Source organism: Cetorhinus maximus, chromosome 30, assembly GCF_964194155.1.
Source record: "Cetorhinus maximus chromosome 30, sCetMax3.hap1.1, whole genome shotgun sequence".
Taxonomy (NCBI): Eukaryota; Metazoa; Chordata; class Chondrichthyes; order Lamniformes; family Cetorhinidae; genus Cetorhinus; species Cetorhinus maximus.
In genome coordinates, this window is record NC_135908.1 from 17,312,221 (window position 1) to 17,337,260 (window position 25,040).

The 25,040-nt window shown below is 46.2% G+C and overlaps 1 protein-coding gene across 2 annotated transcripts; it reads left to right on the top strand.

The window, feature by feature from the left end:
- The first annotated feature begins 420 nt into the window (after nt 1-420).
- On the top strand, nt 421-16,014 carry LOC144669971 (cellular retinoic acid-binding protein 1). Of its 2 annotated transcripts, none has more exons than XM_078532266.1 (4): nt 421-512; nt 9,917-10,095; nt 14,636-14,749; nt 15,562-15,993. In XM_078532266.1, exons 2-4 carry the CDS (start codon nt 9,928-9,930, stop codon nt 15,610-15,612), a joined length of 333 nt encoding a protein of 110 aa, XP_078388392.1. In that variant the 5' UTR covers nt 421-512; nt 9,917-9,927; the 3' UTR covers nt 15,613-15,993. The 2 variants fall into 2 exon arrangements, with proteins under 2 accessions (XP_078388392.1, XP_078388391.1); XM_078532265.1 differs by lacking the exon at nt 421-512 and adding an exon at nt 8,713-8,939 and having other exon boundaries at nt 15,562-16,014.
- The last annotated feature ends 9,026 nt before the right edge of the window (nt 16,015-25,040 follow it).

The following is a 25,040-nucleotide window of genomic DNA, read 5'->3' on the forward strand; positions in this document are numbered from 1 at the left end:
TGGCAGCAGCCAGTTAAAGTGGCCGCCGACACTCCCAATGCCTGCAGCAGTTGGAGGGTCAGGTTCCAGCTCCAAGGAACCTGATTACGACTGATTAAGAAAAAAAAGCTAGGATGTATGTGATTGCAGTATGCACATCCTCTTAGACACTGCCAGACCCTCCTGCCATCCTCTCCAGCCACAGAACACCACAGCCTGAGCCACCCCAGTCCACCTGGGGATCCTCACCAGACATGCCCCAGTCCCCTACCCACCTTGCGCAACTCTGGAGGCCATGGCAACCCGCTTGTTGCCAATGGCAGAGGTGAGATCTGGGTGGCCCCACGGTTCTGCGACGACATGTTCTCCTCCAGGTTGCTCGGGCAAGGTGGAAGTTTCCGACTGCCCCCCACCACCCCTAACAGGGATAGAAGGAGGATGGAATGGCAGACGAGATTGGCAGTCATGGAATCATCTGAAGAATCTAGCTGCAGTACCTCAAGAAGGTCAATGACCTTCCCCACTCTATCAGGGTGAGTGACAAACGTCTCGCTCATTGTGGGCTCATACAGATGGATGGGGATGTGGATGATCAACATGGGAGCCTGCGTTTACAGTGCCGCCCTGTACGAACCTTTCTGTTTTCTCCAATAAGTCAGTCACCCGCCCCAGCAGCTACCAGCTCCTGGCGGGGGAGGGGGAGACCTGATCAGTCCAGGCATCTAAATCTCACCTTGAGCAGACCCTGATGGCTGTGTGACCAGTGTTAACTCCTCAACTGCAAACCACAGATTGCTCACTGGGTTCATCATCACTCTCTTCGGCAGATGCCCCAGTCACTGAGTATCTACCCTTTTAGTTGTGCTGGCTGCAGGGGTGGGAAGCTGTGGCACCTGGGAGAGGCTAAGGATTAGGCATCATGGCTGGTCCCGAGCACTTCCTCTGAGGAAGTGGAGCAGACCTCAAGCTCTCCCATCATCGCCCTGCACCACCAACAATTTCAGATGCTCTCACCTTGTCAATCGGAACAGGGTCACTGATGATTGCACAATGTTCAGCACCATTTTTGACTCCTCAGATACTGAAGCAGTCCACGTCAAAATTCAGCAAGACATGGACAATATCCAGGCTTGGGCTGCCAAGTGGCAACTAACATTCACACCACACAAGTGCCAAGCAATGACCATCTCCTACAAGAGAGAATCTGGTCAAAGAGTCATAGAGTTATACAGCATAGAAACAGGCCCTTTGGCCCTCTGTGTCTGTGCCGGCCACCAAGCACCTATCTATTCTAATCCCATTTTCCAGCACTTTGCCCATAGCCCTGATCGCTATGGCATTTCAAATGCTCATCTGAATACTTCTTAAATGTTGTGAGGGTTCCTGCCTCTACCACCCCGTCAGGCAGTGTGTTCAGATTCCAATCACCCTCTGGGCGAAATTTTTTTTCCGTCAAATCCACTCTAAACATCGCCCCTTGACATTCAATGGCATTACCATCACTGAATCCCCCACGATCAACATCCTGGGGGTTACCATTGACCAGAAATTGAAATGGACTAGCCATGTAAATACTGTGGCTACAAGAGTAGGTCAGAGGCTAGGAATCCTGCAGTGAGTAACTCACCTCCTGACTCCCCAAAGTCTGTCCACCATCTACAAGGCACAAGTCAGGAGTCTGGTGGAATACTCTCCACTTGCTTGGATGAGTGCAGCTCCCATAACACTCAAGAAGCTTGACACCATCCAGGACAAAGCAGCAGCGTGATTGGCACCCCCTTCCACAAACATTCACTCCCTCCACCACTGACGAACAGTGGCAGCAGTGCGTACCAACTACAAGATACACTGCAGAAACTCACCTAGGTTCCATAGGCAGTTCCTTCCAAACCCACGACCACTGCCATCTCGAAGGACAATGGCAGCAGATACACGGGATACATTACCACCTGGAAGTTCCTCTCCAAGCCACCCACCATCCTGACTTGGAAATATATTGCTGTTCTTTCACTGTTGCTGGGTCAAAATCCTGGAATCCCCTCCCTAACCGCACTGTGGATGTTCAAGAAGACAGCACACCGCCACCTTCTCAAGTGTAATTAGGGATGGGCAATAAATGCTTGCCTAGCGATACCCTGTAATATGACTTAAAAAAACATCCTGATATGAACACCACACACGTACCTGACTAGCTGTCGGAGACTGTGACAGCCGAGGCCACTGACAGTCGGGGGACTGTGGGAGGCCAGGTCCAGGCTGAGTCCCAGTCCAATGATGGTATTCAGAGGTCATCAGTAATATGGCAGATGCTTGAAGTACAGCATGAGGTATGTGAAGATCTGACGGAGCTTCCAGAGGGTATCCACACCCTGGTTCAGACAGTGGAGGAGACCATTCAGGCCATAAACACCGCAATGTCCTCCACAAGAGAGAGATTGGCAACTCTCATGGAGTGCCAGATCCAGCAGGCCAGTCAGTAGATGCTGGGAATGTGCACAGACCTGGATATCATCACCTTGTCTCTGAACCCAGGGGAGCAGTGGCAAGGCAAGAGGGGAACGAGGCACCTGAGATCTCCATCAGACCCTCGTCCATCTCAGGTTAGTAGAGAGGTACAAGTGCGCTTCCTCCCTTGGAAGGGGCAGCTGCCTTTCACATCTGGAGGCTCCTCTCATTGGGCAGTGGCTCATCAATCTCTCTCTCCCAGTGACACCACCGCCTCAAGTTGCCACAATGATAGCCTGAGGCAGCTAGAGGATGGCCGGCAAGGTCATCCCAGGCCATGGGGAAGCAAGGGTCAGCAGTCTACCTCCCCCACAAGTGGCAACGAATGAGGGTACTGATGTAGTTGGGCCTCACAGGTGTAAGTTTTTACAAGTGTTAAACTCAAACTTATTAAATGTAAATCACTGAATATGAGTATTTCAATGCACTGAGGGAATTTGTGGCCAGATGGACTTGTCCAGCTCAAAGAGCCTAATGCTGCTTGTTGTCCTCAGCCTTAAGATGCTCCATCGCCAAGCTGCCAATTGCTGATGGCCTTGGCATTCTGGGCCAAACAGAGAAGGTTGTAGTGTGCCACAATCCGAATCCCCGGTTGGGTAGATGATTCAGCTCATGGGCAATGTCTCATTGAGTCTCCCTGACGCTGAAATCCTTTGGCCCTTCAGTTGGTGCAGCAGGCTGGGCTGTGGATCCTTCTCGCAAACATCATCCGTATCCTCCTGTGAGGATCCCTCCTGGTCCAGGGTGTCCTCTACTGACCATCCCTAATTACACTTGAGAAGGTGGCGGTGTGCTGCCTTCTTGAACACCCACAGTGCGATCGGGGAGGGGATTCCAGGATTTTGACCCAGCAACAGTGAAGGAACAGCAATATATTTCCAAGTCAGGATGGTGGGTGGCTTGGAGAGGAACTTCCAGGTGGTAATGTATCTCGTGTGTCTGCTGCCCTTGTCCTTCTAGATGGTAGTGGTCGTGGGTTTGGAAGGAACTGCCTATGGAACCTAGGTGAGTTTCTGCAGTGTATCTTGTAGTTGGTACGCACTGTTGGCGGACGGGCAAATCGGCCAGGCGGCCTTTACATTTTTCATGAAACCTCATCCAAAGGCAGGATGGGGTTTCCGTTATGAAATAAAATTAAAATAAAAACCTGCGGCAGCATTTTTATCATCTACCTTTTCAGGTGTCTGACTGTGATGTTCGGAAACTTTTTTTCTGCTTTTTAAAACTTCATCAGAACATTTTCATGTCTGCAGCTCTCTGCCTTCAGGGAGCTTTCTCTCCGCGCTTGCCCGCACCCATGTTGACGTCATCGCCCACTCTTCTCCCGCCCCCACCCCAGCAGTGCTGAGATTTTCAGCGCGCGCTTCATGCTGGCTGGTGGTTAATTGGCCAGCCAGCATGAAATCGTGGTCGGGGGCCAATTGCAGTCGGTGATCCGTTTCCCAGCCAATCCCGGGCCCACCGAGCTAAACATTCAGGCCTTGTTGTCCAGAGAATATTGTACTTCCCATGAGGTCTTGGATGTAGATAGCTGTAAATAAATAGTTTCAAGGAAAACTAAATACTGACTATCTCCAAGTTACTCAGAGTAAGAGAAAACCTCATCCAGCCAGAAGGTAGCACAAGTAAAGGACAACAAGCCAAACCACTGATGCCTGATTTTACATTCCGCCTGTTTCTTGGATGAAAATACCGCCCCCTCCCCCCGCCATTAAGGCTGAACCAAAATGAGAAAGGGTTTCCCAATAAACCTCCCCAAGACATCAGTGCTGGTTTTTAAAGATAACTTTGGACCAAAGATGTATATTATCCATAACGACACATACTAATATTTTAATTTAGAAAGTACTCAGATCAGTGGAAATCAGGAGAAACGGTTTGAAGTTCACTCTCACTTTAGGTGGACGTTACTGTTAACATTAACTCTGTTTGTCTAACGATGAACAATTAACCCAGAAATGTTGTTTCTCTCTTTCTCACTTTGATTTACTTGGGAACATTGGGAGCCGCATTGATGTGATTTACATCATTTCCCAAATGCTTAAAGTTAGCGGGGGGATCTTAATTACACTCAAACTGGGAATAATTCCTGGCAGTGATTGTCTCTTGCTCTCGAACAGTTCAGAGGACGGGTGATTTATTGCTTTGGTGATGGGCGATTGATGAGAATCCAGCCCGCTCTTCAATCAATAAATGCAATGCACCACCTCCAGCCTTATTATTTGCAGCTTAAGTAAATTTGTTAAGGGAAGCCCAGGCCCCCAAGCCTCATCTGTCCGGCTCTGACTCTCTTTTGTTGTAAATGATTTCCAGCAGTTCTGCTAGATTGATGACTTCGATCAAATGCTCTGATCCAGCCTGAGGGAATTGGAAAGCTCGATCAATAAAGGCACAAACCCACATCCAGCCCTTTGTGCACAACCTGGCATTTTTACTTCCCACTCGAAACTGAACAATCACACTGGTTTTAAAAACAAAACTTAGGTGCTTTCCTTCACGTATGCTTACAGGATTTTCTAGTGTCAGCCGTGGCAGTGCTTTTGCCTCTTAGGCGGAAGACTGCTGGTTCAAGTCCCGCTCCAGCCCTTGTGCACAAAACCCTACACTGATACTCTGGTGCTGTTCTGAGGGAGTGCTGCATTGTCAGAGGTGTGGAGTGAGATGTTAACTCGAGGCCCCGCTCTCAGGTAAATGTAAAAGATCCTCTGGTACTATTTCAAAGGACGGTATCCCTGGTGCCTTGATTAAATAGATTATCTGGTCCTGATCGCATTGCTGTTTGGTGGAGCTTGCTGTGCTCAAATTGGCTGCGGCGTTTCTGACATTACAATAGTGATTGTGCTTCAACAGTTCTTTGTTGGCTGTGAAGCGCTATGGAACATCTTGAGATTGAGAATCTTGAGAACCAGCCCCACCTTGGGGCATCTAGGGATGGGCAATATATACCAGCCTTGCCAGCAAGACCTGAGAATGAATTATCGTTTAAAAATTTGAAGCAAAGCAGGATCAACATGTATATAATAACATAAGAGCAGGAGTAGGCCACTTGGCCCCTTGAGCCTGCTCCACCACTTAACTAGATCATGGCTGATCTTCTATCTCAATACCATCTTCCTGCACTATCCCCATATCCCTTGCTGTCATTGGTATCTAGAAATCTAGTGACCTCTGTCTTGAACATACTCAATGACTGAGCCTCCACAGCCCTCTGGGGTACAAAATTCCAAAGATTCACCACCCTCTGACTGAAAAAAACCCTCCTTATCCAGGTCCTAAATGGCCTTCCTCTTACTCTAAGACTGTGCCCTCTGGTTCTAGACCCCCGCAACCAGGGGAAACATCCTTCCTGCATCTACGCTGTTGAGCCCTGTAAGAATTTTGTGAGGTCACCACTCGTTCTTCTAAACTCTAGAGAATACAGGCTAGAGGCTCAGTCTCCTCAATCTCCCCTCAGAGGACAATCCCCCCCCCTCCCGCCTCTCCCCCATCCATAGTTTACCTGGTGGCGCTTACAAGTTAAAGTGACAGAAGTCTTTTTATGCCTTTATCGATAACACTCATGCTGGCCCACAACATAATGAAACTTGGAAAATCAGCATTTGCTGGAAATCATGATTAAAAGATGCCCCCGAAAACTGGATATCTTTTCACACGTTTAAAAGAGCTATGGGGTTACACCGTGATCTGAAGCCGGCGTAGGTAGATTGACCGCACATTGGAGAATCCACTTGGTTTTCCATTTCATTGAAATCAGTAGAAATGAACATTGGGTTTCTATAACATTCAGCCGATTCTCAATGCCAGTCTAACAACGGTTATGGGGCAAAGGCAGGCAAATGGAGGCGCGGTACAATACAGATAATGCTCCGATTGAATGGCAGGACACATTCAAGGGACTGAATAGCCTCTTCCCCTTCTCCTCAGAGCCCAATCCAGTTGCACCCAATATCAACACTCGTGCACTTTCCTGGCTGATGTTTTTTTCTCACCCTAGATACAAGCTGCCAAACTGACTGAGACAATCTCGCTGAGCACAGAGTCAGACCCCATTGATGGCGCGACCTGCTGACACACTGGCCAGGGAAGCTAATAAATCATCAGCGAAGGGTCTTGGAGTTTTCCTGGCCTGTCATTGCCTTGCTGAGGGATATCCTTGGTTGATAAGCAGGATGCAGTTTGTGTCAGGAGGCTACTAAACCCCACCCAGTGGTCTCCTTATGATTGCCTTTTAGCTAAGAATCACACCTAATTTCTCTAAGACTATATGCTTGCCTGGTGTCTTCTGCAGCCTGCTGTAAAACTCGATTCAGTAATTGTGTGAACTTCTACCTAAAGTGCCTTCAGCATAAAGTGACTTTCTGGGCTCCTTCACAGAGGTGACATCAAGATTGGGAAAAGGGGTAGATTTGAGGAGACATTTGATTGAGTAAGCCTGAGACAGATGATAAGATGGAACATGAAGAGGCCATTCACCCTATCGGTGGTGTGTTACAGTTCACTCAGGGTATCTGAGTTACTGTAGCAACATGCACCTTTACAAGCATGTTGTAACCTGGAGTTATGGATAGTCATGGCAGGGGCTCCAATGCTTTCCATTACTTGGCTGATCAGGAATCTCTCCTGTTCTTAACACCTGCCATTGGTGAGTGTTGGAAGAATTTGCAGGTTGATACTCAACCTGTTTGACCATCAAGTCCTGAGGTGGGACTTGAACCTGCAGCTTCTGGTCTCAGAGGCAGGAACACTACCCACTGTGCCACAACACCTCCTCACTGTTGATTTGTACCTCAACCCCTTTATCCTGTCTTTGCACCTTCAATACCCTCTACCTAACAAAAATCCATCTACCTCAGTCTTAAAAATTCTGTTGGCCCAGGATCTATGGCCCTGTGGTAGGAGTGAGTGTTCTGGGTTTAAGGGAGAGAATTCCGATAGGTAGGCCAAGATGGCTGGATCTGGAATTGGTGGTGGAGTGATGCGAGGGAAGCCAGGGTTAGAAGTGTGCTGGAGGAAGTGGCAGGACGGACAATTGGCCACAGAGGATGTGTGAAGGAAAATGAGGAAGAGCAGTGAGTGAGGGATTTGCAGCTTTCCTCATCTCAGAGTGAAGAGAGCATGTGAGGAACAAGGTAAATGAGAGACAGGTGATGGGGATACTGGGGTAGAGAGTGACACAGTAAAATCATAGATTTGCAACAGCACAGAAGGACGTCAGTCCTCCTGCCGTGTCTGTGCTGGCTCTCTACAAGTGCAAGGCACCTAATTCCACTCACCCACCTTTTCCCTGTAGCCATGCAAATTATTTCTCTTCAGATAATTGTTCAATTCTCTTTGGAAATCCATGATTGACCCTGCCTCTATCACACTCACCATCAATGCATTCCAGATCCTAACCACTCGCTGTGTAAAAAACTTTTTCCTTAGGTCACCTCCAGTTCTTTTGCCAATCACCTTAAATTGGTGCCCTTTGGTTCCCGATCCTTCCACCAATGGGAACTTTCCCTATCTACTCTGTCCAGACACCTCATTGTTTTGAACACCTTAATCAAATCTTCTCTTAATCTTCTCTTATCCAAGGAGAATAATCCCAACTTCTTCAATCTATCTAGGCAACTGAAGTTCCTCATCCCTGGAAGCATTCTTGTGAATCTTTTCTGAATTCTCTCTGATGCCTTCACATCCTTCCTAAAGTGTCCAAAACTGGACACAATACTCCAGTTGAGGCCGAAATAATGTTTTATAAATGTATGAAAATAAAGACTGGGGGCGGGGGTGATGGGTAGGTGTCAGGCTTTAATTTTTGGCAACATTGGACGACTGACTGTTATACACACCGCCCAATGTCCCTTTCAGGGGACTTTAGAAATTAAAGCCAGGAGATGGGGTGCAACAAGAAGTCTATCCAATAACAGCTGCCTTACACTAGTGCCAGAAGTTCAGCTCTTTAAAATCCATGATTGGGGGAAAGCCACAGAAGATTGTCGAGGATGAGTGGGATTGATGCATGGGATGCCCACTGGGGGAAAATATCTAAGGTGGGTGTGGGTTATGCAGGGCGATGGTGCCTTTAATGGTCTCACTCAACCAATTGGCACTGGATATTTTCTTAAGCCAATCTGAAAGCAATGAGGGGACTCCGTCAGAGACTTGAGCTCCGTCCCCCCCAGCCGTACAAAATGAAACAAAGAGATGCTGTCGCTTTAAATATAAGGCTGCAGTTGGGTGGGTTCGGACTCTGGAAGCACGCTGAGTGATTCAGAGCTCTCGTGTAAAGAGCAGCAGAATTTGAGAGGCAGCAGCTGGGAGGCAGACAGCAGCTAGCAAGCAGCAATTTCTTTACTCAGCAAAGCATAGCACTGAGCCTCTGTGAGAAGACGCACACAAAATGCCCAACTTTGCTGGTACTTGGAAGATGAGGAGCAGTGAGAATTTTGACGAGCTGTTGAAAGTACTGGGTAAGGCTGATACCTTTTAACAAAGCTGCTTGTTCCAATGATTCTTGTTTTTAGTTGCTTGTTATTGGGCTGCCTAGTATAGATATATGAAGCTGGAGCTGGTATTTATATTCCGATTAAATCTTGATCCAGTGCTTGGTTTGCCTTTCTTTAATCTTGCGGAACAGGCAAACCCATTCATCAGTTCATCTTTCCAAAAGTGCAATAGAGAAAAATTCTCTGACAAACGTGAAGCACCAGCTTCATGAAGAAATAAATCCATTCCTTATAGCTTCCTAATTCTCTTGATTTTGAATTTTTCCAGAATCATCCATGGCACTTTTGAAAAATTTAGCTCTTCAAATGTTTGGTCTCTGGGGGAGACTCTTTGCACTGACGCATTGGGCCTTTTTTTATATGAACATTCTAAAGCTGGTCATTATTAGTGGCAAATTCTGTGGAGTCCTTGGAATAGAAAAGATTGGCAGCCCCTCCCCTCGCCCCACCAACACCCCATCACCCCACCCCGCACCCCCATCACCTCACCACCCCAACCCCCCACCTCCCTCACCTCACCTCACCACCCCAAACCCCCACCCATTGTTATAATTCGTTGCTCATTCACTGAGTAAGGGAAGAATCTGGAGCCAGTTTTTCCTTAACATAGGTTCATTCGCAAAACCCAGAGAGCGTAGGTATAAACTCCCTTCCTTCCTCCACCAGAGGTGAAAACCGGTTCTTGTATATACTTAAGAGTAATGCCCTAACCTTTCCCCAATTAGTAACAGCTGTTCTCAGTAGAACATGCACATCATTGTGACAGAATTGCAACATTAACACCCCACCCCAAGAGGTATAAAATTGAAGAGAAAAAGCAATCAAATGAACTGCAACTTTGCATTTCAATGCAAATCTTTTTTTCAAGTCGAATCTTTTTCGAGCTACTTAGCCTTCCCTGAACTGACTCTATCTCTCTCTCTCTGAATGTCACCATTCAGGGGTCAATGCAATGCTGAGGAAAGTGGCAGTGGCTGCAGCATCTAAACCACTGGTGGAGATCAGGCAGGACGGGGACCAGTTTTACATCAAGACCTCCACCACGGTGAGGACCACCGAGATCAACTTTAAAATAGGAGAGGAGTTTGAAGAAGAGACGGTGGACGGGAGAAAATGCAAGGTGAACGTCAGGATGCACAGCTACAAAGTGGCTTGACTATTATAATCCTTAGAAAGAAAAATGAATGATGCAAACATGTGAATTGAGCTACATAAATTAGACAGCAAATTAAGAATTTGAATTAATAGATCATTCCATCTGAATTCGGCGGTATATTGAATTGCCACATTGTGGGTTAAGCATTTCCCTCTGCAAGATTTTCAGAATAAAATGCAGCATTTCAATGGTTGATGTCTGTGAGTAAATGGGACAGGAGGGGTGAAAAGTATTTCTAACACAGTAAAAGACAAGGAGATATCAGATAGTGAGGGAGATGTGCTACAATGAGACACAGAATGCATCATTAACATGGAACAAATAAACTGTGGGTAGCCCCCTGTGGTGACTATGAAAGTGAAGGGTGACTAATTCATCATTAGCTGAGACATCACCAGGCCTAGTTTACATTCAATTAATGATGCTGTAGGCAACTCACTTCACAGTAACATCTGAGCAGCTCCTGAGCTGACAGCATTTAAATAGATCAGCTTTCTCCCAAGGCTCAGGCAAAAATGGGAAAAATAAATGTTGTCTCTCTCTCTCTCTCTCTCTCTCTCTTTCCCACTATGTCATTCTTTATCTCTTCTGTCTATTGGCTACTTGCCTGGCATTTTGCTACTCTGTACATCTCTCGCACCCTTGCGGTTCTTATAGATGTTGTCTCTGCTTCAGAGAGAGTGAAGCTAGAGTCCAAACTTTATCAGATAGTGACTGCTGAGTTAAATTCCCAACACATCGCTTTTGACATACAATGAGCTGACAATGAACAAGAAAGCAAGAGAGACTTGCATTTCTGTAGCACCTTTCATGACCTCAGGATGTTCCAAAGCATTTTACAACCAGTGAAGAACTTCTTTAAAGTGTGTTCACTGTTGGAATGTAGGAAACACGGCAGTCAATTTGCTCACAGCAAGCTCCCACAAATGTGATAATGGCCAGATCACCTGTTTTTAATGATATTGGCTGATGGAAAAATATTGGCCAGGACACCCAGCGAGAATTCCACTGCTCTTATTTGAAATAGTGCCATGGCATCTTTTGCATCCACCCAAGAGGGCAATTGGCATCTCTGGGTAATGTGCACCTGAAAAATGGCACCTCCGATGGAGCAGCATGCTAATAGGATCCAAGCCAGTTGGTGAAGCTAAAACCAAGACACATAGCTTTTCTTTACTGAGAGAGTTTATTGACTTGTTCAGTCTCACAGCTCTCCTCCTACTCAACCCAGTGTCCCAGCTATCCCCTATTTATATGTGCTCAAAGACAATTAATACCCATCACCTATTTCTCTTAACCGTAACAATGTAATTGACATTACTAAACCTTAACAATGTAATTGACAAGATATTAACAAAGCACACCCTCAGCACTCCATGGGCTAGATTTTATGCTCAAGTTTCTGGATTGAGACTCAAACGCCACGAGCTGCTGACTCAGAGGAGAGGTTTCATCATTGCATTGTTTCTTGTCAGTCATTGGTGGGGATGGTGGGTGAAAGCAGTCAGTTGTGTTCAGGAAACTTAGCACTCAGCAGGTGGGAATAGGGAATGTGCTGGCTGGGGAGAAAGAGAGCACAGGATATAGTCAAGTCCCTGAAGTCAGATTGGATGGTGCAAACTGAGCTTAAACTCTGGATTAAAGTCTATTGGGGCTTTGCTGGGGTGATATTGTTGGACTGGAAGCGGGGAGACTGGTCTCTGAATCCACCCGGGAAGGGCTTGAGCCACGTTGTGGAGGGAAGAAGTTTATTGAATGTATTTCAGAAGATGAGACACTTTTATCATTAAGTTTAAGTTTTTTTTTAATGAATTGTTTCAATTCCATGGCAGTTGTACATAATAGGCTGGCTGACAAAAAGCCAATTCACAAAAACAAATTTAAAAAGAAATTGTTTGGACCATTTGATTGGTTTGTTTTTTGCTAGTTCTGGATTGTTAGCTGTCAGCATGAGGGAGAGAAACTGAGCGACTTGATTGGTTGGTTGAAAATGTCCTGTTTATACACAAAAATATGTAACACTTAAACAAAACCCTTTGCCAACACACAAAAAGCAAATTTGATTATTCTACAGGAATTTTGCATGAATTTTACAATTCATTTGGATAATAAATTGGATTTTCCCCAACATGGTTGCTGATTCCCATTGGAAGATTTTCCTACCAGTCAAATCACAATAATTCATTTCAGCAAATCAGAAGGTTAGCCAAACAGGCCGTGGTTATTTGTGTAGTTAAGGTGCAATGAGTGTGACACCCTGGGTGTAACACCATAGGTGTGACAGATATATATACCTGAAAAAGAAAATTATTTAGAGATATGGTGAAAGAAGGCAGTGCAATATGCTTCCAAGGTATGAAACAAACTGGTTTGCTGTCCCCTATTTTTTCACTATAGTAGTCAGAATAATCTTTAAACTACCATACAGATGAGTACTGACACTCCTAATGAAGCAGTGAATAAAATTAAATGAGTTTTCCTACCTGTATTTCCATCTTATATTTTGTTATCTTCCCAGTGAATCTATTCTACACAGATTTTCACTTTAAACGTAGGATGGAGGGGCAAATTTATGAAATTGCGTTCCTTCCCTGGAGCCTTGCCCACCAGGAGCACCCGTTGAGAATTTGTGTGCATTTTGCCCAGAGAAATAGCGACCGTGAAACTACCATTGATTGCTGTAAAAACCCATCTGGTTCACTAATTTAGGGAAGGAGACCTTACGTCCTCACCTGGTCTGGCCTACATGTCACTTCCGACCCACGGCAATGTGATTGACTCTTAAGTGCCCTCTGAAACAGCGTTGTAAGCCTCTCAGCTCAAGGGCAAATAAGGATCAGCAGCAAAGGCTGGGTTTGCCAGCGACGCCCACTTCCCACAAAAGGAAAAAGGGTTTTCGTTTAGCAGCCATGGAGCTTTTGAATATAGCTATCAGGAATTCAAGTGTGCAATCTCAGGGACCACTTCAACTGCAAAAAACCTGATATCTGATAGGCAAAACCTAATTCCCAATAAATGGCTCCGAAATCCTGGGAATTTGAATTCCTGATGGATGCACCAGCATTTCTGCTGGTCTGAGCCAATTATTCAGGTTGGCCACTAAGGTTAATTGTACCCTGAGTTCATACTTTAAAAAGAAAACACAACAGATAGACAGAAAGAAATAAAATAATGGAGATTAGGCGCCAGTCTCGAGACAGTGATAGCACTCTCGCCCTCTCGGTCCACAATGGTTGGTGTGAATAATTACGAAAATGTGTTCAGGAGCTATGAGTGCTATTGGTACTTGATCCCTCTGACAGGATTAGCCCTAGATCTAATTTATTTAGACAGGGTTTAGACAAGTCAATCACAATTGACCTCACCTCCTAAACATGCTGCTGTGCAATATAAATTATGTGCTGTGGTGGAGGCAGGTTCAGTCGAGGCGTTCAAAAGGGAATTAGATTGTTAACTGAAAAGGAAGAATGTGCAGGGTTATGGAGAGAAGGCAGAGGAATGGCACCAGATGAATTGCTTATTAGGAGGGCAGGTGGAGGCCTGATGGGCCGAATGGCTTCCTTCTGTACTGTAACAATTCTGTGACCCTACAATAAATTGATTCCTGATCAAGTAGGGGCATTATAGTTTATTGAGCTAATTGTACCATCTGTGTCCAGCTTATAGTATTTGTGTAATTTTAAAAAATATATTTGCAATGTTATATGGTGGTATTTATTACTCATCCTTAGTTAACCTGACAGCACTAAAGATCAAGCATACAGCCAAGGCTATTATCTCTCTGCTCCCTGAAGGACATTACTGAGCTAGTTAGGTTTTTATGCCAATCCAGCTATCGTCATGGTTAATTGTCAGATTTAAGACACAAATTACCAGATTAATAAATTCAATTTCATAATTTAAAAGGATGGTAGCATAATGGTGATGTTACTGGACTTGTAATCCCAAGGCCTATATAATGCTCTGGGTACTATCCCACCATGGCAGCAGGGTGAATTTAAATTCAGTTAATTAATAAATCTCGAATAAAATGCTAGTCTCATTAATAATGATCATGAAACTACCAGATAGTTGTAAAAACTAATCTGCTTTAATGCCCTTTCGGGAAGGAAATCTGCCACCCTTACCTGGTCTGGCCTACATGTGATCTCAGACCCACAGCAATGTGGTTGACTCTTAACTGCCCTCTGAAATGGCCTAGCAAGCCAATCAACTCAAGGGCAATTAGGGATGGACAATAATGCTAGCCTTGCCAGCAATGTCCACATCCCAAAAACAAATTTTAAAAAACAACTTGCTATGGTAGGATTTGAACTCATAACCTGAGGGAAGAGACTCAAGGAGGGAAATGAGCACCCATGTTCCAATGCTCATGCCCAGGACCATAACCACTTGGAAACCACATAAATACCTAATCAGTGAGAAACAAAATACTTTGTGATGGGTTTATTTCTGTGTGTTCAGTTGGGATCTCTTACTGTCCTCTTCATCCATTTCCTTACAGAGCCTGCCCAACTGGGAAAGTGAGAACAAAATTTATTGCAAGCAAACCCTTCTTAGTGGCAGCGGACCCAAAACACACTGGACACGTGAATTGGTCGACAACGAGCTAATCCTGGTAAGTGATTACAGTTTTCTCAGTAACTCCATGTCAGAGGTGGTAATATTCAATGGGCCTGTTTTTACAATGGTCACTGGCTGGGATATCAAGATTCCTTTTGATTTCCCATTCAGTCATGGTACACAGTGATTATGCCCACGGGTATGGCTAGTTGGAAGTCACAATGAGTTATGTCCACAGCTGAATGTCCCTGGCGCTCGCCAACTCTCAGATAATCATCCCCCAATGTTGCTGTGAGTCGAAATCAGTCTCAGTTCAGCTGCTGGAACTCTCACCTCTCCGTCAGAAATCTACTAGGTTCAAGACATTCTCGAGAGACATGAGCTCATATCCCAGGCTGACCCTTCGGTGCGATGCTGAGGGAATGCCGCACGGTTGGAGGCGTTGTCTTTCAGATGAGACATTAAACCGAGGACCCTCGTGTAGACATAAAAGACGCCAGAGCACCTTTTGAGATCGAATTGAGAGGGCTGTTCTCGCCAGTAACCTGGAGAATATTTATCCCCCCACTGACACCACTTTGTCTTGTCATTATCATGTTGCTGCTTGTGGGATCTTGCTGTGCTGCTACGCTTCCTACCTTACAACAAGAGTACACTGCAAAAGAATTTCATTGGCTGTTAGGCACTTTGGGATGTCCTGAGATTGTGAAAGTTGCTTTTTAAATGCAAATCTTTCTTCTTTAAAAAAATTCTTTCCCACCTGAAATTAAATCTTGAGACTAGATTTTACACGTTCTTTAAAGTAAGCGCAGGCCTTGGAGTGGACTGGTACAAATGATAAAATACTTGTCTTTTCTTTCATTTTAGACGCTGGTTGCCAATGAGGTCGTGTGCACGAGAGTCTACGTTAAAGAATAACTGCACCCACACACCATCTTAATATGGGGGAAACCCGTTAGCTGCAGAATTATCTCCTGGTCACAGTGTGCAAAATGATTATTGATACCTAAGTGACATTCCAAGTTTTACATTAATGTTGTAGTGTTTTGTTTTAATGTCGAGAGATCTCTTTGATGTTTGTAATAGCGAAGGTGTAAGTCATCCAAGGTTTATTTAGTGTATCTTATTTCACTCAGTCTTGTACGCTTTTGGATTTCTGATGTAGAAATGTCAAGCACCAAACTGTACCTGTGAATTTATCACTTATTAAAATCGTTGAGTGCATTTCTGGATCCCATTGACATGAAACTGGACTCCAAAAAGTTAAATGTAACTGGACAGAAACAGAATGAGTCAGAGATTAAAATCACAAAGAAATGCTCAAAGCGTATTTGACACTTTCATTTCTTAAAAAAAGACTAATTTGGTCTTAGGATTTGTTGTTGCATGGTGCCTGTACACACGTCTATTGGGCAGAGAGTCACCAGGAGCATAGAAACACCAGTAGGCCATTCAGCCCCTCGAGCCTGTTCCACCATTCAATGAGGTCACGGCTGATCTGTGACCCAACTCTATATACCTATCTTCACTCCATATCCCTTAGTGCCTTTGGTTAACATCAATTTTAACATAAATTTACAATTGATCCCGCAATAATTGCCATTTGTGGAAGAGAGTTCCAAATTTCTCCCACCCTTTGCGTGTAGAAGTGTTTCCTAATTTGAAAGATCCGGCTCTCATTTTTAGACTCTGCCCCCTAGACCTAAATTCCTCAGTCAGCAGGAATAGTTTCTCTCTACCCTATCTGCTCCCCTTAATATCTTGGAACCAGTGATCAAATCACCCCCTTACCCTTCTAAATTCCACAGAATACAAGCCTGTTTGCGCAATCTCATCTTGTAGCTTAATCCTTGGGGGTTCAAAGCTCATCTTGTTCAGATCATGTTTCATTGGCCACTATTGGGGTCGAAAATCAGGGACTGAACTTTCGATTGCAGGAAGGGGTGAGCAGGGGTGTGGGTGTGCATCGAAGATCGCATCCCTGTAGGGCGTCACTGGTTCCCGACATCTCTGGAATGTGACGCAATTTTCAAAGAAAGGTGGGAAGGGGCCAGTTGGCAACCCACTTGCCTCCAATTAACGGGCCCATGAGAAGCTTGTGGAGGGCCTGGGAGGGCCAAGGGAGCAATTTTCAGATCGGAACTAGCCAAAACCCAAACAGTCTGGGGCACATTAATGCACAGCTGTCGGGCTCAATAATGTGAGGAACTGCAAAGCTTTCTTTAAAACCAAAAAAAATTTTGCCATCAGAGATTTTGTTGTGAGATTGGGTGTGGTATGGCTTTGCCAATTTCTGAGGCTTCTGGATGGCTGAATTCCTGCCTCCTCTCTTGTGCAAGGCAGTAGCAGGCCCTATAATGGCTGCCGTCTGTCTTTGACGCTCCTGCTCCAGCAGGCAGCTCCCACCTCCTGGTTGCACTCGCGCCGCTAATTGGACACCGAGATTGCGACTGACCCAATCAGGGCATTAATATTTGAAGATTGCCTTGATGTGGCACAAAGTTTGGGACCTAGAAATTATCCAGGCAGGGTCGGATACCTGACCCTAATTTGAAAATCAGACCCCATGTTTAATCAGCCGCCTATTTGGCAGAGGGATGAGTATCCCTATAACCAGTGGTGTTTGAAAATGGGGTACAGGAGGTAAATTAACACTTTAATCCTCTTTTTCCAAACTCTGAAATGATCCCAAGTGATAACTCTTATTGGTGACAGTGGTTATATTTTATTCAGTTTAAGTAAGACTTGGTAATGCTAATGTCTGAGATGTAATATCAAAGCACAACAGCATTACCATCACACTCTGGGTAGAAGCCCGATCTCCAGGTAAAATGCTCCTTGGTCTACCCCAGATGCCATGGCACCAGACAATACAATGCAAAAGACCTCTACAAGTTTCTGTGCCTGAGGCATCACTTTTGATACTTTTTTTTTTGCATTGCAAAATCTAAGGAGACTGATGTAACCCAATCATTGAGTAGTCTGTCATTTGAACGGACCAATTACAAAACCTGTCACTGAATCATCTGGACCCGTCCAAGTCGGGGCATTTAATTGGGTAGGTGGGTGCAGGATGAGGACCCCGCTGCCACCCCGATTAAATCCAGGGCAGGAAGGCTTGTGGGCGGCTTTTCCGTCCTGATGCCCATTGAGGCCCCTAAGTGGGCACACTGGCATTCAACCAGCGCCGGACAGGCAGTCACCATGCGGGGAGCCCGATGTCGGTTAGTTAGTTCTCGTTAATTAGCAAGAAAACCCGAGGTAAAGATTTCCTGGATTCTCACATCGGCCAGTGCCCTGGGTCTGCTCACCCTGCATCACCTCAGATTCTGAGTTGGCAACTTTGGGAGGGGCCAGGGGGAGCAAAAGTCGTTTCTCGCCAAGATGCTTGGAGCTTCATTTTAATATTTTGAGAAGGAGGCGGGGCTTCCACAATTCTCTCCCTGAGTGCGCTGTGCATCCAATTCACCGAAATAAAATGACCAATGACCTTCTGAGCTGACAACAATTCAGACTATGTGCAGAATTTAACACCACCCACCCCCCCACCCAATCCAACGTCAAGATGAGTTTGGTGGTGGGGCGGTGGAGGGGGCTATTAAATCGGGTGGGAGAGTGCCTGGTGGAGAACCTGCCACCTTCCTGCCTCTGCACCGATTGAGTCCGTGGCAGTGGATGGCCTCTGCCAATTGAGGCCATTAGTATCCGCTTAAAGGCCTCATCCATCAGCGGGCGGGGCAGCTGCCTCACGGGAGCCCGAAAAGCAAATACTGTCGGGGTTGCTTGTGGGCTCCAAGGAAGAGGTGGGGAGGGGCTGGGGATGTCCCTGATTCAAAGGCTCTCAGTGCCTGATTGAGGGACCCAGCATCGTGAAAGGGGTTCGGGAGGGGGTGAGGGGGCTGGGTCGCTGAGAGCCGACCCCTTCCCTGGCCGCTGATCCCCTCCCAGCCCCCACTCCCGCGATCCTCTCCTTGGGAATTCCAACCCGCCCTCTCTCACCTGTGGCCTGGTGTCTCTCGCTGATCCTGGGCCTCTGGTGGGTGCATTATCGGCAGTTACCACCACCCTGGGCAGCTACCGCCACCCGCCTCCGGTGGCACTGCCTGCACTGGACAGCTGCTGGCCTCTGATTGACCGGGGGGGTTGGGGGGGGGCATTTTTTCTGCCCCGGGCTTCTTGACCCCAGGGAAGGCCAGACGATGCCCATTTACAGCCGCTTAATACAGTGGACCTTCCCCGCAGGGGGCGACCCAGGGCTCCTACCAGCTCTTCAGCCAGCAGGTGACACCCCCGTTGCCTCAATTAAATACCACCCTATAGGGCAAACAAATCTTCACTTGGAGTTTTCACAAACATGAATTTTGAGGTTGTGAAGGCAGAATTTCTCCTTATATTCTTAGATGTTAACCAGGCATTTCCAATCAAACACCACAATGCAGTAAGAGCAAGACTACAAGTTTTCCTATAGATCTCCAGTGTATTAACCCTCTTCCTCACACGCGCACTCTTCAGTATCTCGATGCGCCCCTGTCAACTCTTGTCTCTCTATCAACCCAAATTCCATGGGCCCCTTAACGTCATAAATTCAAAGTTGCTCGAGTTAAAAGATCTGACCGTTCAATTATTTAAGCAATAGCTTCTCACTGGGCTGTGTTATTCATACTGTTTAACTCAAATTATTCGACAATCCACCTATTTGTACCGCAAAACCTGAGGCTCTGTGTATACGTGGCCGATGCTTTCCATTGGTAACTGTATAGAGAATCTCCTGATGGGAGATCTCCCTCATGGTCAAAGGTGCTGGGCTGTTGGGTGTTCTCTTGGGACTGAGGTGATTCCACACACACCCTCCCCCCACCTCCCCCCCTCCCCCCCAACCCCCCTCACCCGCGCCTCCTGGCTGTCTGGCCCACACGCTTTCTGACATACATGTCGACTGGTACTGCTAAAACAGGACATCCGGTCATTTATCACATCGCTGACTATGGGATCTTGCTGTGCTCAAATTGTTGCCAACACTCCAAAATGCTTCATTGGCTGTGAAGAGCTTTGGGACGTCCGACGGTCGTGGAAGGTGTTATATAAATGTAGAAACTTCCTTCCCTGTGCTGCTGTGGCCTGTGCGTTTTTAAATAATCCTCTAGCTCAGGTTGCCAACTCTCCTTGGGTGTATTCCTGGTGGTTTCATCAGATGACCTCTCCCCTCCAACTGCCCCACCCAGTCAAGCAGCCTCTTCTATCCTTCTCCAATATTCTTTGGAAGTAAGGCTCCAGGACAGTCCTGAGGGGTTGGCAGCCCAATCCATGGCCTGAGCAGAGCCGATGGGTGGCTGCCTGTCGAGGGACAAACAAGAATATAAGAAATAGTAGAGGGAGAAGACCATTCGACCCATCAAGCCTGCCCCACCATTCAATACTATCACGGCTGATCTTGAGCTTCAACTCCACTTTCCTGCCCACTCCCCATATCCCTTAATTCCCCAAGAGACCAAAAACCTGTCTATCCCAGTCTTAAACGTATTCAGCGATGGAGCATCCAAAACCCTCTGGGGTACAGAATTCCAAATATTTGCAGCCCTTTGAGTGAAGTAATTTCTCCTCACCTCAGCCCTAAATGATCGACCCCTTATCCCGAGACTGTCCCCCTGTGTTTTACATTCTCCGGCCAATGGAAACAATCTCCCAGCGTCCACCCTATCAAGCCCCTTCAAAATCCTGTAGGTTTCAATAAGATCGCCTCTCAATTCTTCTACACTCCAGGGCACATAGGCCCAATTTACTCAGTCTCTCATCATAGAACAACTCCCTTATCCCAGGGACCGGTTTAGTGAATCTTCACTGTGCCGCCTCCACTGCATCTTTGAATCTTGAAGCCACGGGTGAACAATCGCCAAGGAGGCCTTTAGGGTGATTGTAAACGGCGGCCGCTCCCAGGCTATTTGTTCCTGACACAGTTCTCGGACCCGACACTGAGGGCTTTGTTCCGAACCCTTGGTCCTCGGTCCCTTATACACTTGAAGGTAACCGCCTGCCTCGGCTGGTGGGAGTCACGGCAATTAGTTTGCAAATCTGTAGCTTTCTCTGTGAATGAGCTCATATGCGTCTGCGGAAAGCGGAGACAAGTTCAGTGCCCGGGAGCTCCCAAGTCACTGTGAGTCGCTGAGATGCAGGTGCCTGAATTTGAGCATCATCTGTCCCTGGGGTAACAATTGAATTATTATCTTGTGCTGTCTTGTCATTGGTTCTTTAATCATCTTTGAGAACTAATGGAGCTAAAAGCCAATTCAACTGAGTGATTAATAGAGACTGAGGGGGTTTGAATGGGAGCAGTTCTTTTGATAAAGTGATTCACTCATAAAGAGATGCAGTGAGAACAATTTGTGCCTAGGGACTGTTACAGCGTGGGTTACTGAGGAGGTTTATCAACTGATCACACCAGCTACGCTGGCATAAAGTGGACAGAAGTTGGTAATCCCTGGTTTTAACCCCTTTAAGGATAAAAGTTTCAATGTGCCCTCACTTGGTGGATGCCAGGCAGAGTATATCACACGTTCGTGGTCACAGCCCAGGCTTCTATCATTAGGCTGTCTATCCTTTCACCAGTATTGGCCCAACAAAGGCAAATATCAGGGTGGTTCCTGAGTGACTCCACCAGTGTTGAGTCCACCAGTACTGAGTGACTCCACCAGTATTGGCCCAACAAAGGCAAATATCAGGGTGGCTCCTGAGTGACTCGCTGCAACCTTAGCATCCAGGGGCTAAGGGGAATGTTTTGACCAGAGCCGTGTGGGGGCACACCACTGGAAAATTGAAGCAATGCAGACAGGGTCTTGGGGGTATCCGAGGTGCCAGCCTTGGCTTGCGTTGGTAGCACTCCAAAGGTTGTGGGTTCAAGCCCCACACCAGAGATTTGAACACAAAAGTCTAGATCTGAGCGAGTATTGCACTGTTGGATGAGATGTTAAACTGAGGCCCCGTCTGCCCTCTCAAAGCGGACATAAAAAACATCCCAGGGCGCCCTTTGAAGAAGAGCAGGAGAATTCTCCCCATATCCTGGCCAATATTTAATCCTCAACCATATATCAAAGTAGATTATTACTGCAGGTCATTACTATATTGGTGGTAGTTTGCTGAGTGCAGATTGGCTGCTAGGTTTCTTACATGACAACAGGTGAATACACTTCAGAAATACCTCTAAGCTGTGAAGCATTATAGGATGTCCTGAGGTTGTGTAAGGCGCCATAGAAATGCAATTTCTTTCTTTCTTTTCTTTCACACAGGGCGTGGAGAGACATTGGGATGGAGACACCAGAGAAGGGAGATCCTCAGGTGGTCAAGCACAATTTCAGCAGAGGATGAGAATCAAACACAATAAGGTTTTAATTTTCGGGGTCCCTATGTGGCAACTGCCCTGCCCACCCTGGGGTTAAAACCAGGTAGCGGTGGGATGAGACATTATTAACATGAGGACATTAATTGTCCACTTAAGGGCCTCAATTAGTGTCAGGGCTGTCCACAAGTCCTCCCATCCTGCTCCTGATTGAGGCAGAGAAGGGAAGGTGGTTGTGTCCCCCACCTAGCACCCTCCAGCGCCTCCAGTGCCTCCAAACTTACCCCGATGGAGGGCATTAAATTCTGCCCATGTCCCTAATCCTTGGTGATTAATTAACACTGTTCCCAGTTAATGTCCAGCCTGGAGCAGACTCGATGGCAAAGATGAGATCGGTGAAGGCTCCGCCTCATGGTGCAAACTGGGCGCTCCCCACGTCTATTAAACCTGGAAGAGATGGCATGGTCTTTAGGTTGTAACCTGAGTGTCTGTGAGGTAAGCATTGGCTGGCAGTAGATCCAATATAGGGGAGGGGGGGGGTTGATCTGGGTGGAGCAGGGGCGGTGGGTGGAGCACAATTCTCTGTACGTGTACGTGAAGCTGTTACACAAACCATGGCAGCTGCTCTTGTGCTGATATCATTGTGCCTATGGGGCTGGTGGCTGGCGAATTCCTTCACCTGCACTACATAGGAAGAGTACTTTGTGCAGGCTTTCCCCTGTAATAGGCCTTTTAGCTTCAAAGCTGTGAGCAGTTTCGTTAAATGTCTTCGATAAATCTTTAAGGGAGACACATATTGTCCCCCATGCTTATCTAATGTTTATGGGATGATAGCAGGGGAACTGTTAGTTAATTGTTTCAACCTTTCGTGCAAGTTGATCGAGTTGTTACGTGGCTGCTCAGAGTGGGAAAGGTTGGAATTGATTGATAAGCAGGAACAAAAGCCAGCTCATGTTGCAAAGTGCAGCGAGTGATTAATGTGTACAGGATGGATTTAAAGTATAGAATGTTGGACTGGACAGGCTAAGGCTCCTTGAGATTGATCATCTTGGAGCTTTGTGTTGTTTGGCAGATTGTGATCTCAATGTCTTATATTGAATGTTCTAAGTGTAATGTATTTTAACTTCTTCTCTATTTATTCCCAGTTTCCTTTATACCTGTAACAAACACAAAGGGCCCTCTGAAAAATTTCAGGCATTGGGGCTATTTCTGGGTCAGAGATGTGCCAACAGTTGGCATCTTCTGGAAGGCAGCCAATTTACAGGTCACCTCCGTGTTCACCATCCAATTAAGGACGGTAGGTGGGTTCCCGAGGAGGGAGGCCCAGCAGGAGGGGGTTGCAGAACTTGACAGACAGCAGCTCCATGGGAGAGGTGGGGGCTGCTGAGGCGGGTAGGAAAGCACGAGGGCATCTCGAAATGAAGCCTGGTTAGTATTTGAAAAAAGGCAGAAGGACCACAGCTGGCCGGGCCATCAGCATAGAGGGAAAACCCCTCCACGGGAAGAGTTATGACTGAGGCTGTGACTTTTGTGCTTCTGCAGTGGGGGCCAGTGGTGGAAGCCTGATGGCCTACTTACCTGCCACCAGGAGGCTGTCTCCAAACTGCTGCCAGCCTCCAGTCTCAATGGGGGCTGGTCTGACTCAGCAGGGTCCTGACAGTGTCAAGAACTTACCTCCAATTGGTTCCTTAATGCGCCACATTGGCTTCCCTGCCACTGTTGGGAAGAGGTGGAACTCATCGGGGAGCCAACCAGATGAGCAGGTTCCAAATTATGCTCCCAGTCCCGCCTCCAAACCTGTCTCCGTGAGACTGGGGAGTTTCCAGCCATATAATCTGGAGCAAAGACCAAATTGAATATAAGTTTGGCCCTGCCATCCCCAGTCTGTAACTACAGATGTACCAGGTAGAATAGTCATAGTCAGCTTTAATGATGTGTTAGTATTTATTCTGTACCTATTCTGTAAGGTCAGTTCTGGAGCAGTGGAGACATTACCTCATTGACCATGAGCAGATAAAGTAAATTAGCCAAGTAGCTGCAGGGAGGTGATGTGGGATGAATGGGATGTGTTATCAATGGACTGGGAAGTGATAAGGATAAGGACATAACTGGTATTGACAGCTTCTCAGTAGTGAGGAAACAGATATTACCGTGCTGACTCACTGAAGGGAGATTAACCAGACGAGGTTAGAGCACATTGACATAATGCATTACCCTAGAGTGACGTAACTACACACATGAAAAACACAGACACTGGGGCTTCTCAGGGACTTTTAAACTGGTCTTACTGATGTGAATTAGAACAGTTAAGGACAAGATGCTTTCGATTTCCTGAAGAGGTACCTGGGATGCGAATTATAATGCTATACTTGGGTTTTATGTTTCATTTACACTGCATGTTAAGGTTTATGTTTTATATCTCATTGACTTGATTTAATAAAGATTATCAACCAGGTTTTCAATATTCCCCAGTCCTTAAACTTGTATTAGAGGTAAAGGATGTGTGACACTATCCTATAAAACCTGCATGTAAGGACAATACGGAAATATGTCTATAGTCCATGTGAATGCAACATACTCCACTGATTTGTTATAAACACACAATGATCAGAAAAACATCCTTTTAAATGCAGCTCCCGTGATATCAGTTTCTGGGCTTGAGCTGTCTACTATCAGCTCCTGCTCAGTTTTACAGCAACTAGATCTTTATTTCTCCCTCTCTCAAGCTCTGTCTGTCCCTCATTAGTTTCAATCCTTCCCACGCTTGGCTTACTTAACTAGTTCCCCATCCTTGAGCTTTTACATCTTAATTTAGACCCTAATTCCTCACCCTCTCTCCTGTTCTTCAATAAAAACAGTAAATGCTGGGAATACTCAGCAGCAGTAAGATCCTAAGACATAGGAGCAGGGGTAGGTCATCCAACCCAGGAATAAGCCTAGTGAGCCTTCTCCAAACTGCTTCCAATGCAAGTATCTCCCTCCTTAATTTAAGGAGATCAAAACTATAAACAGTACT

Excerpts from the sequence above, each read along its gene's own strand:
- LOC144669971 (XM_078532265.1), top strand. The coding sequence starts at position 8,870 with ATGCCCAACTTTGCTGGTACTTGGAAGATGAGGAGCAGTGAGAATTTT. Across the intron at positions 8,940-9,916 it reads CGAGCTGTTGAAAGTACTGG|GGGTCAATGCAATGCTGAGG; the intron begins GTAAGGCTGATA and ends GTCACCATTCAG. Across the intron at positions 10,096-14,635 it reads TGGACGGGAGAAAATGCAAG|AGCCTGCCCAACTGGGAAAG; the intron begins GTGAACGTCAGG and ends ATTTCCTTACAG.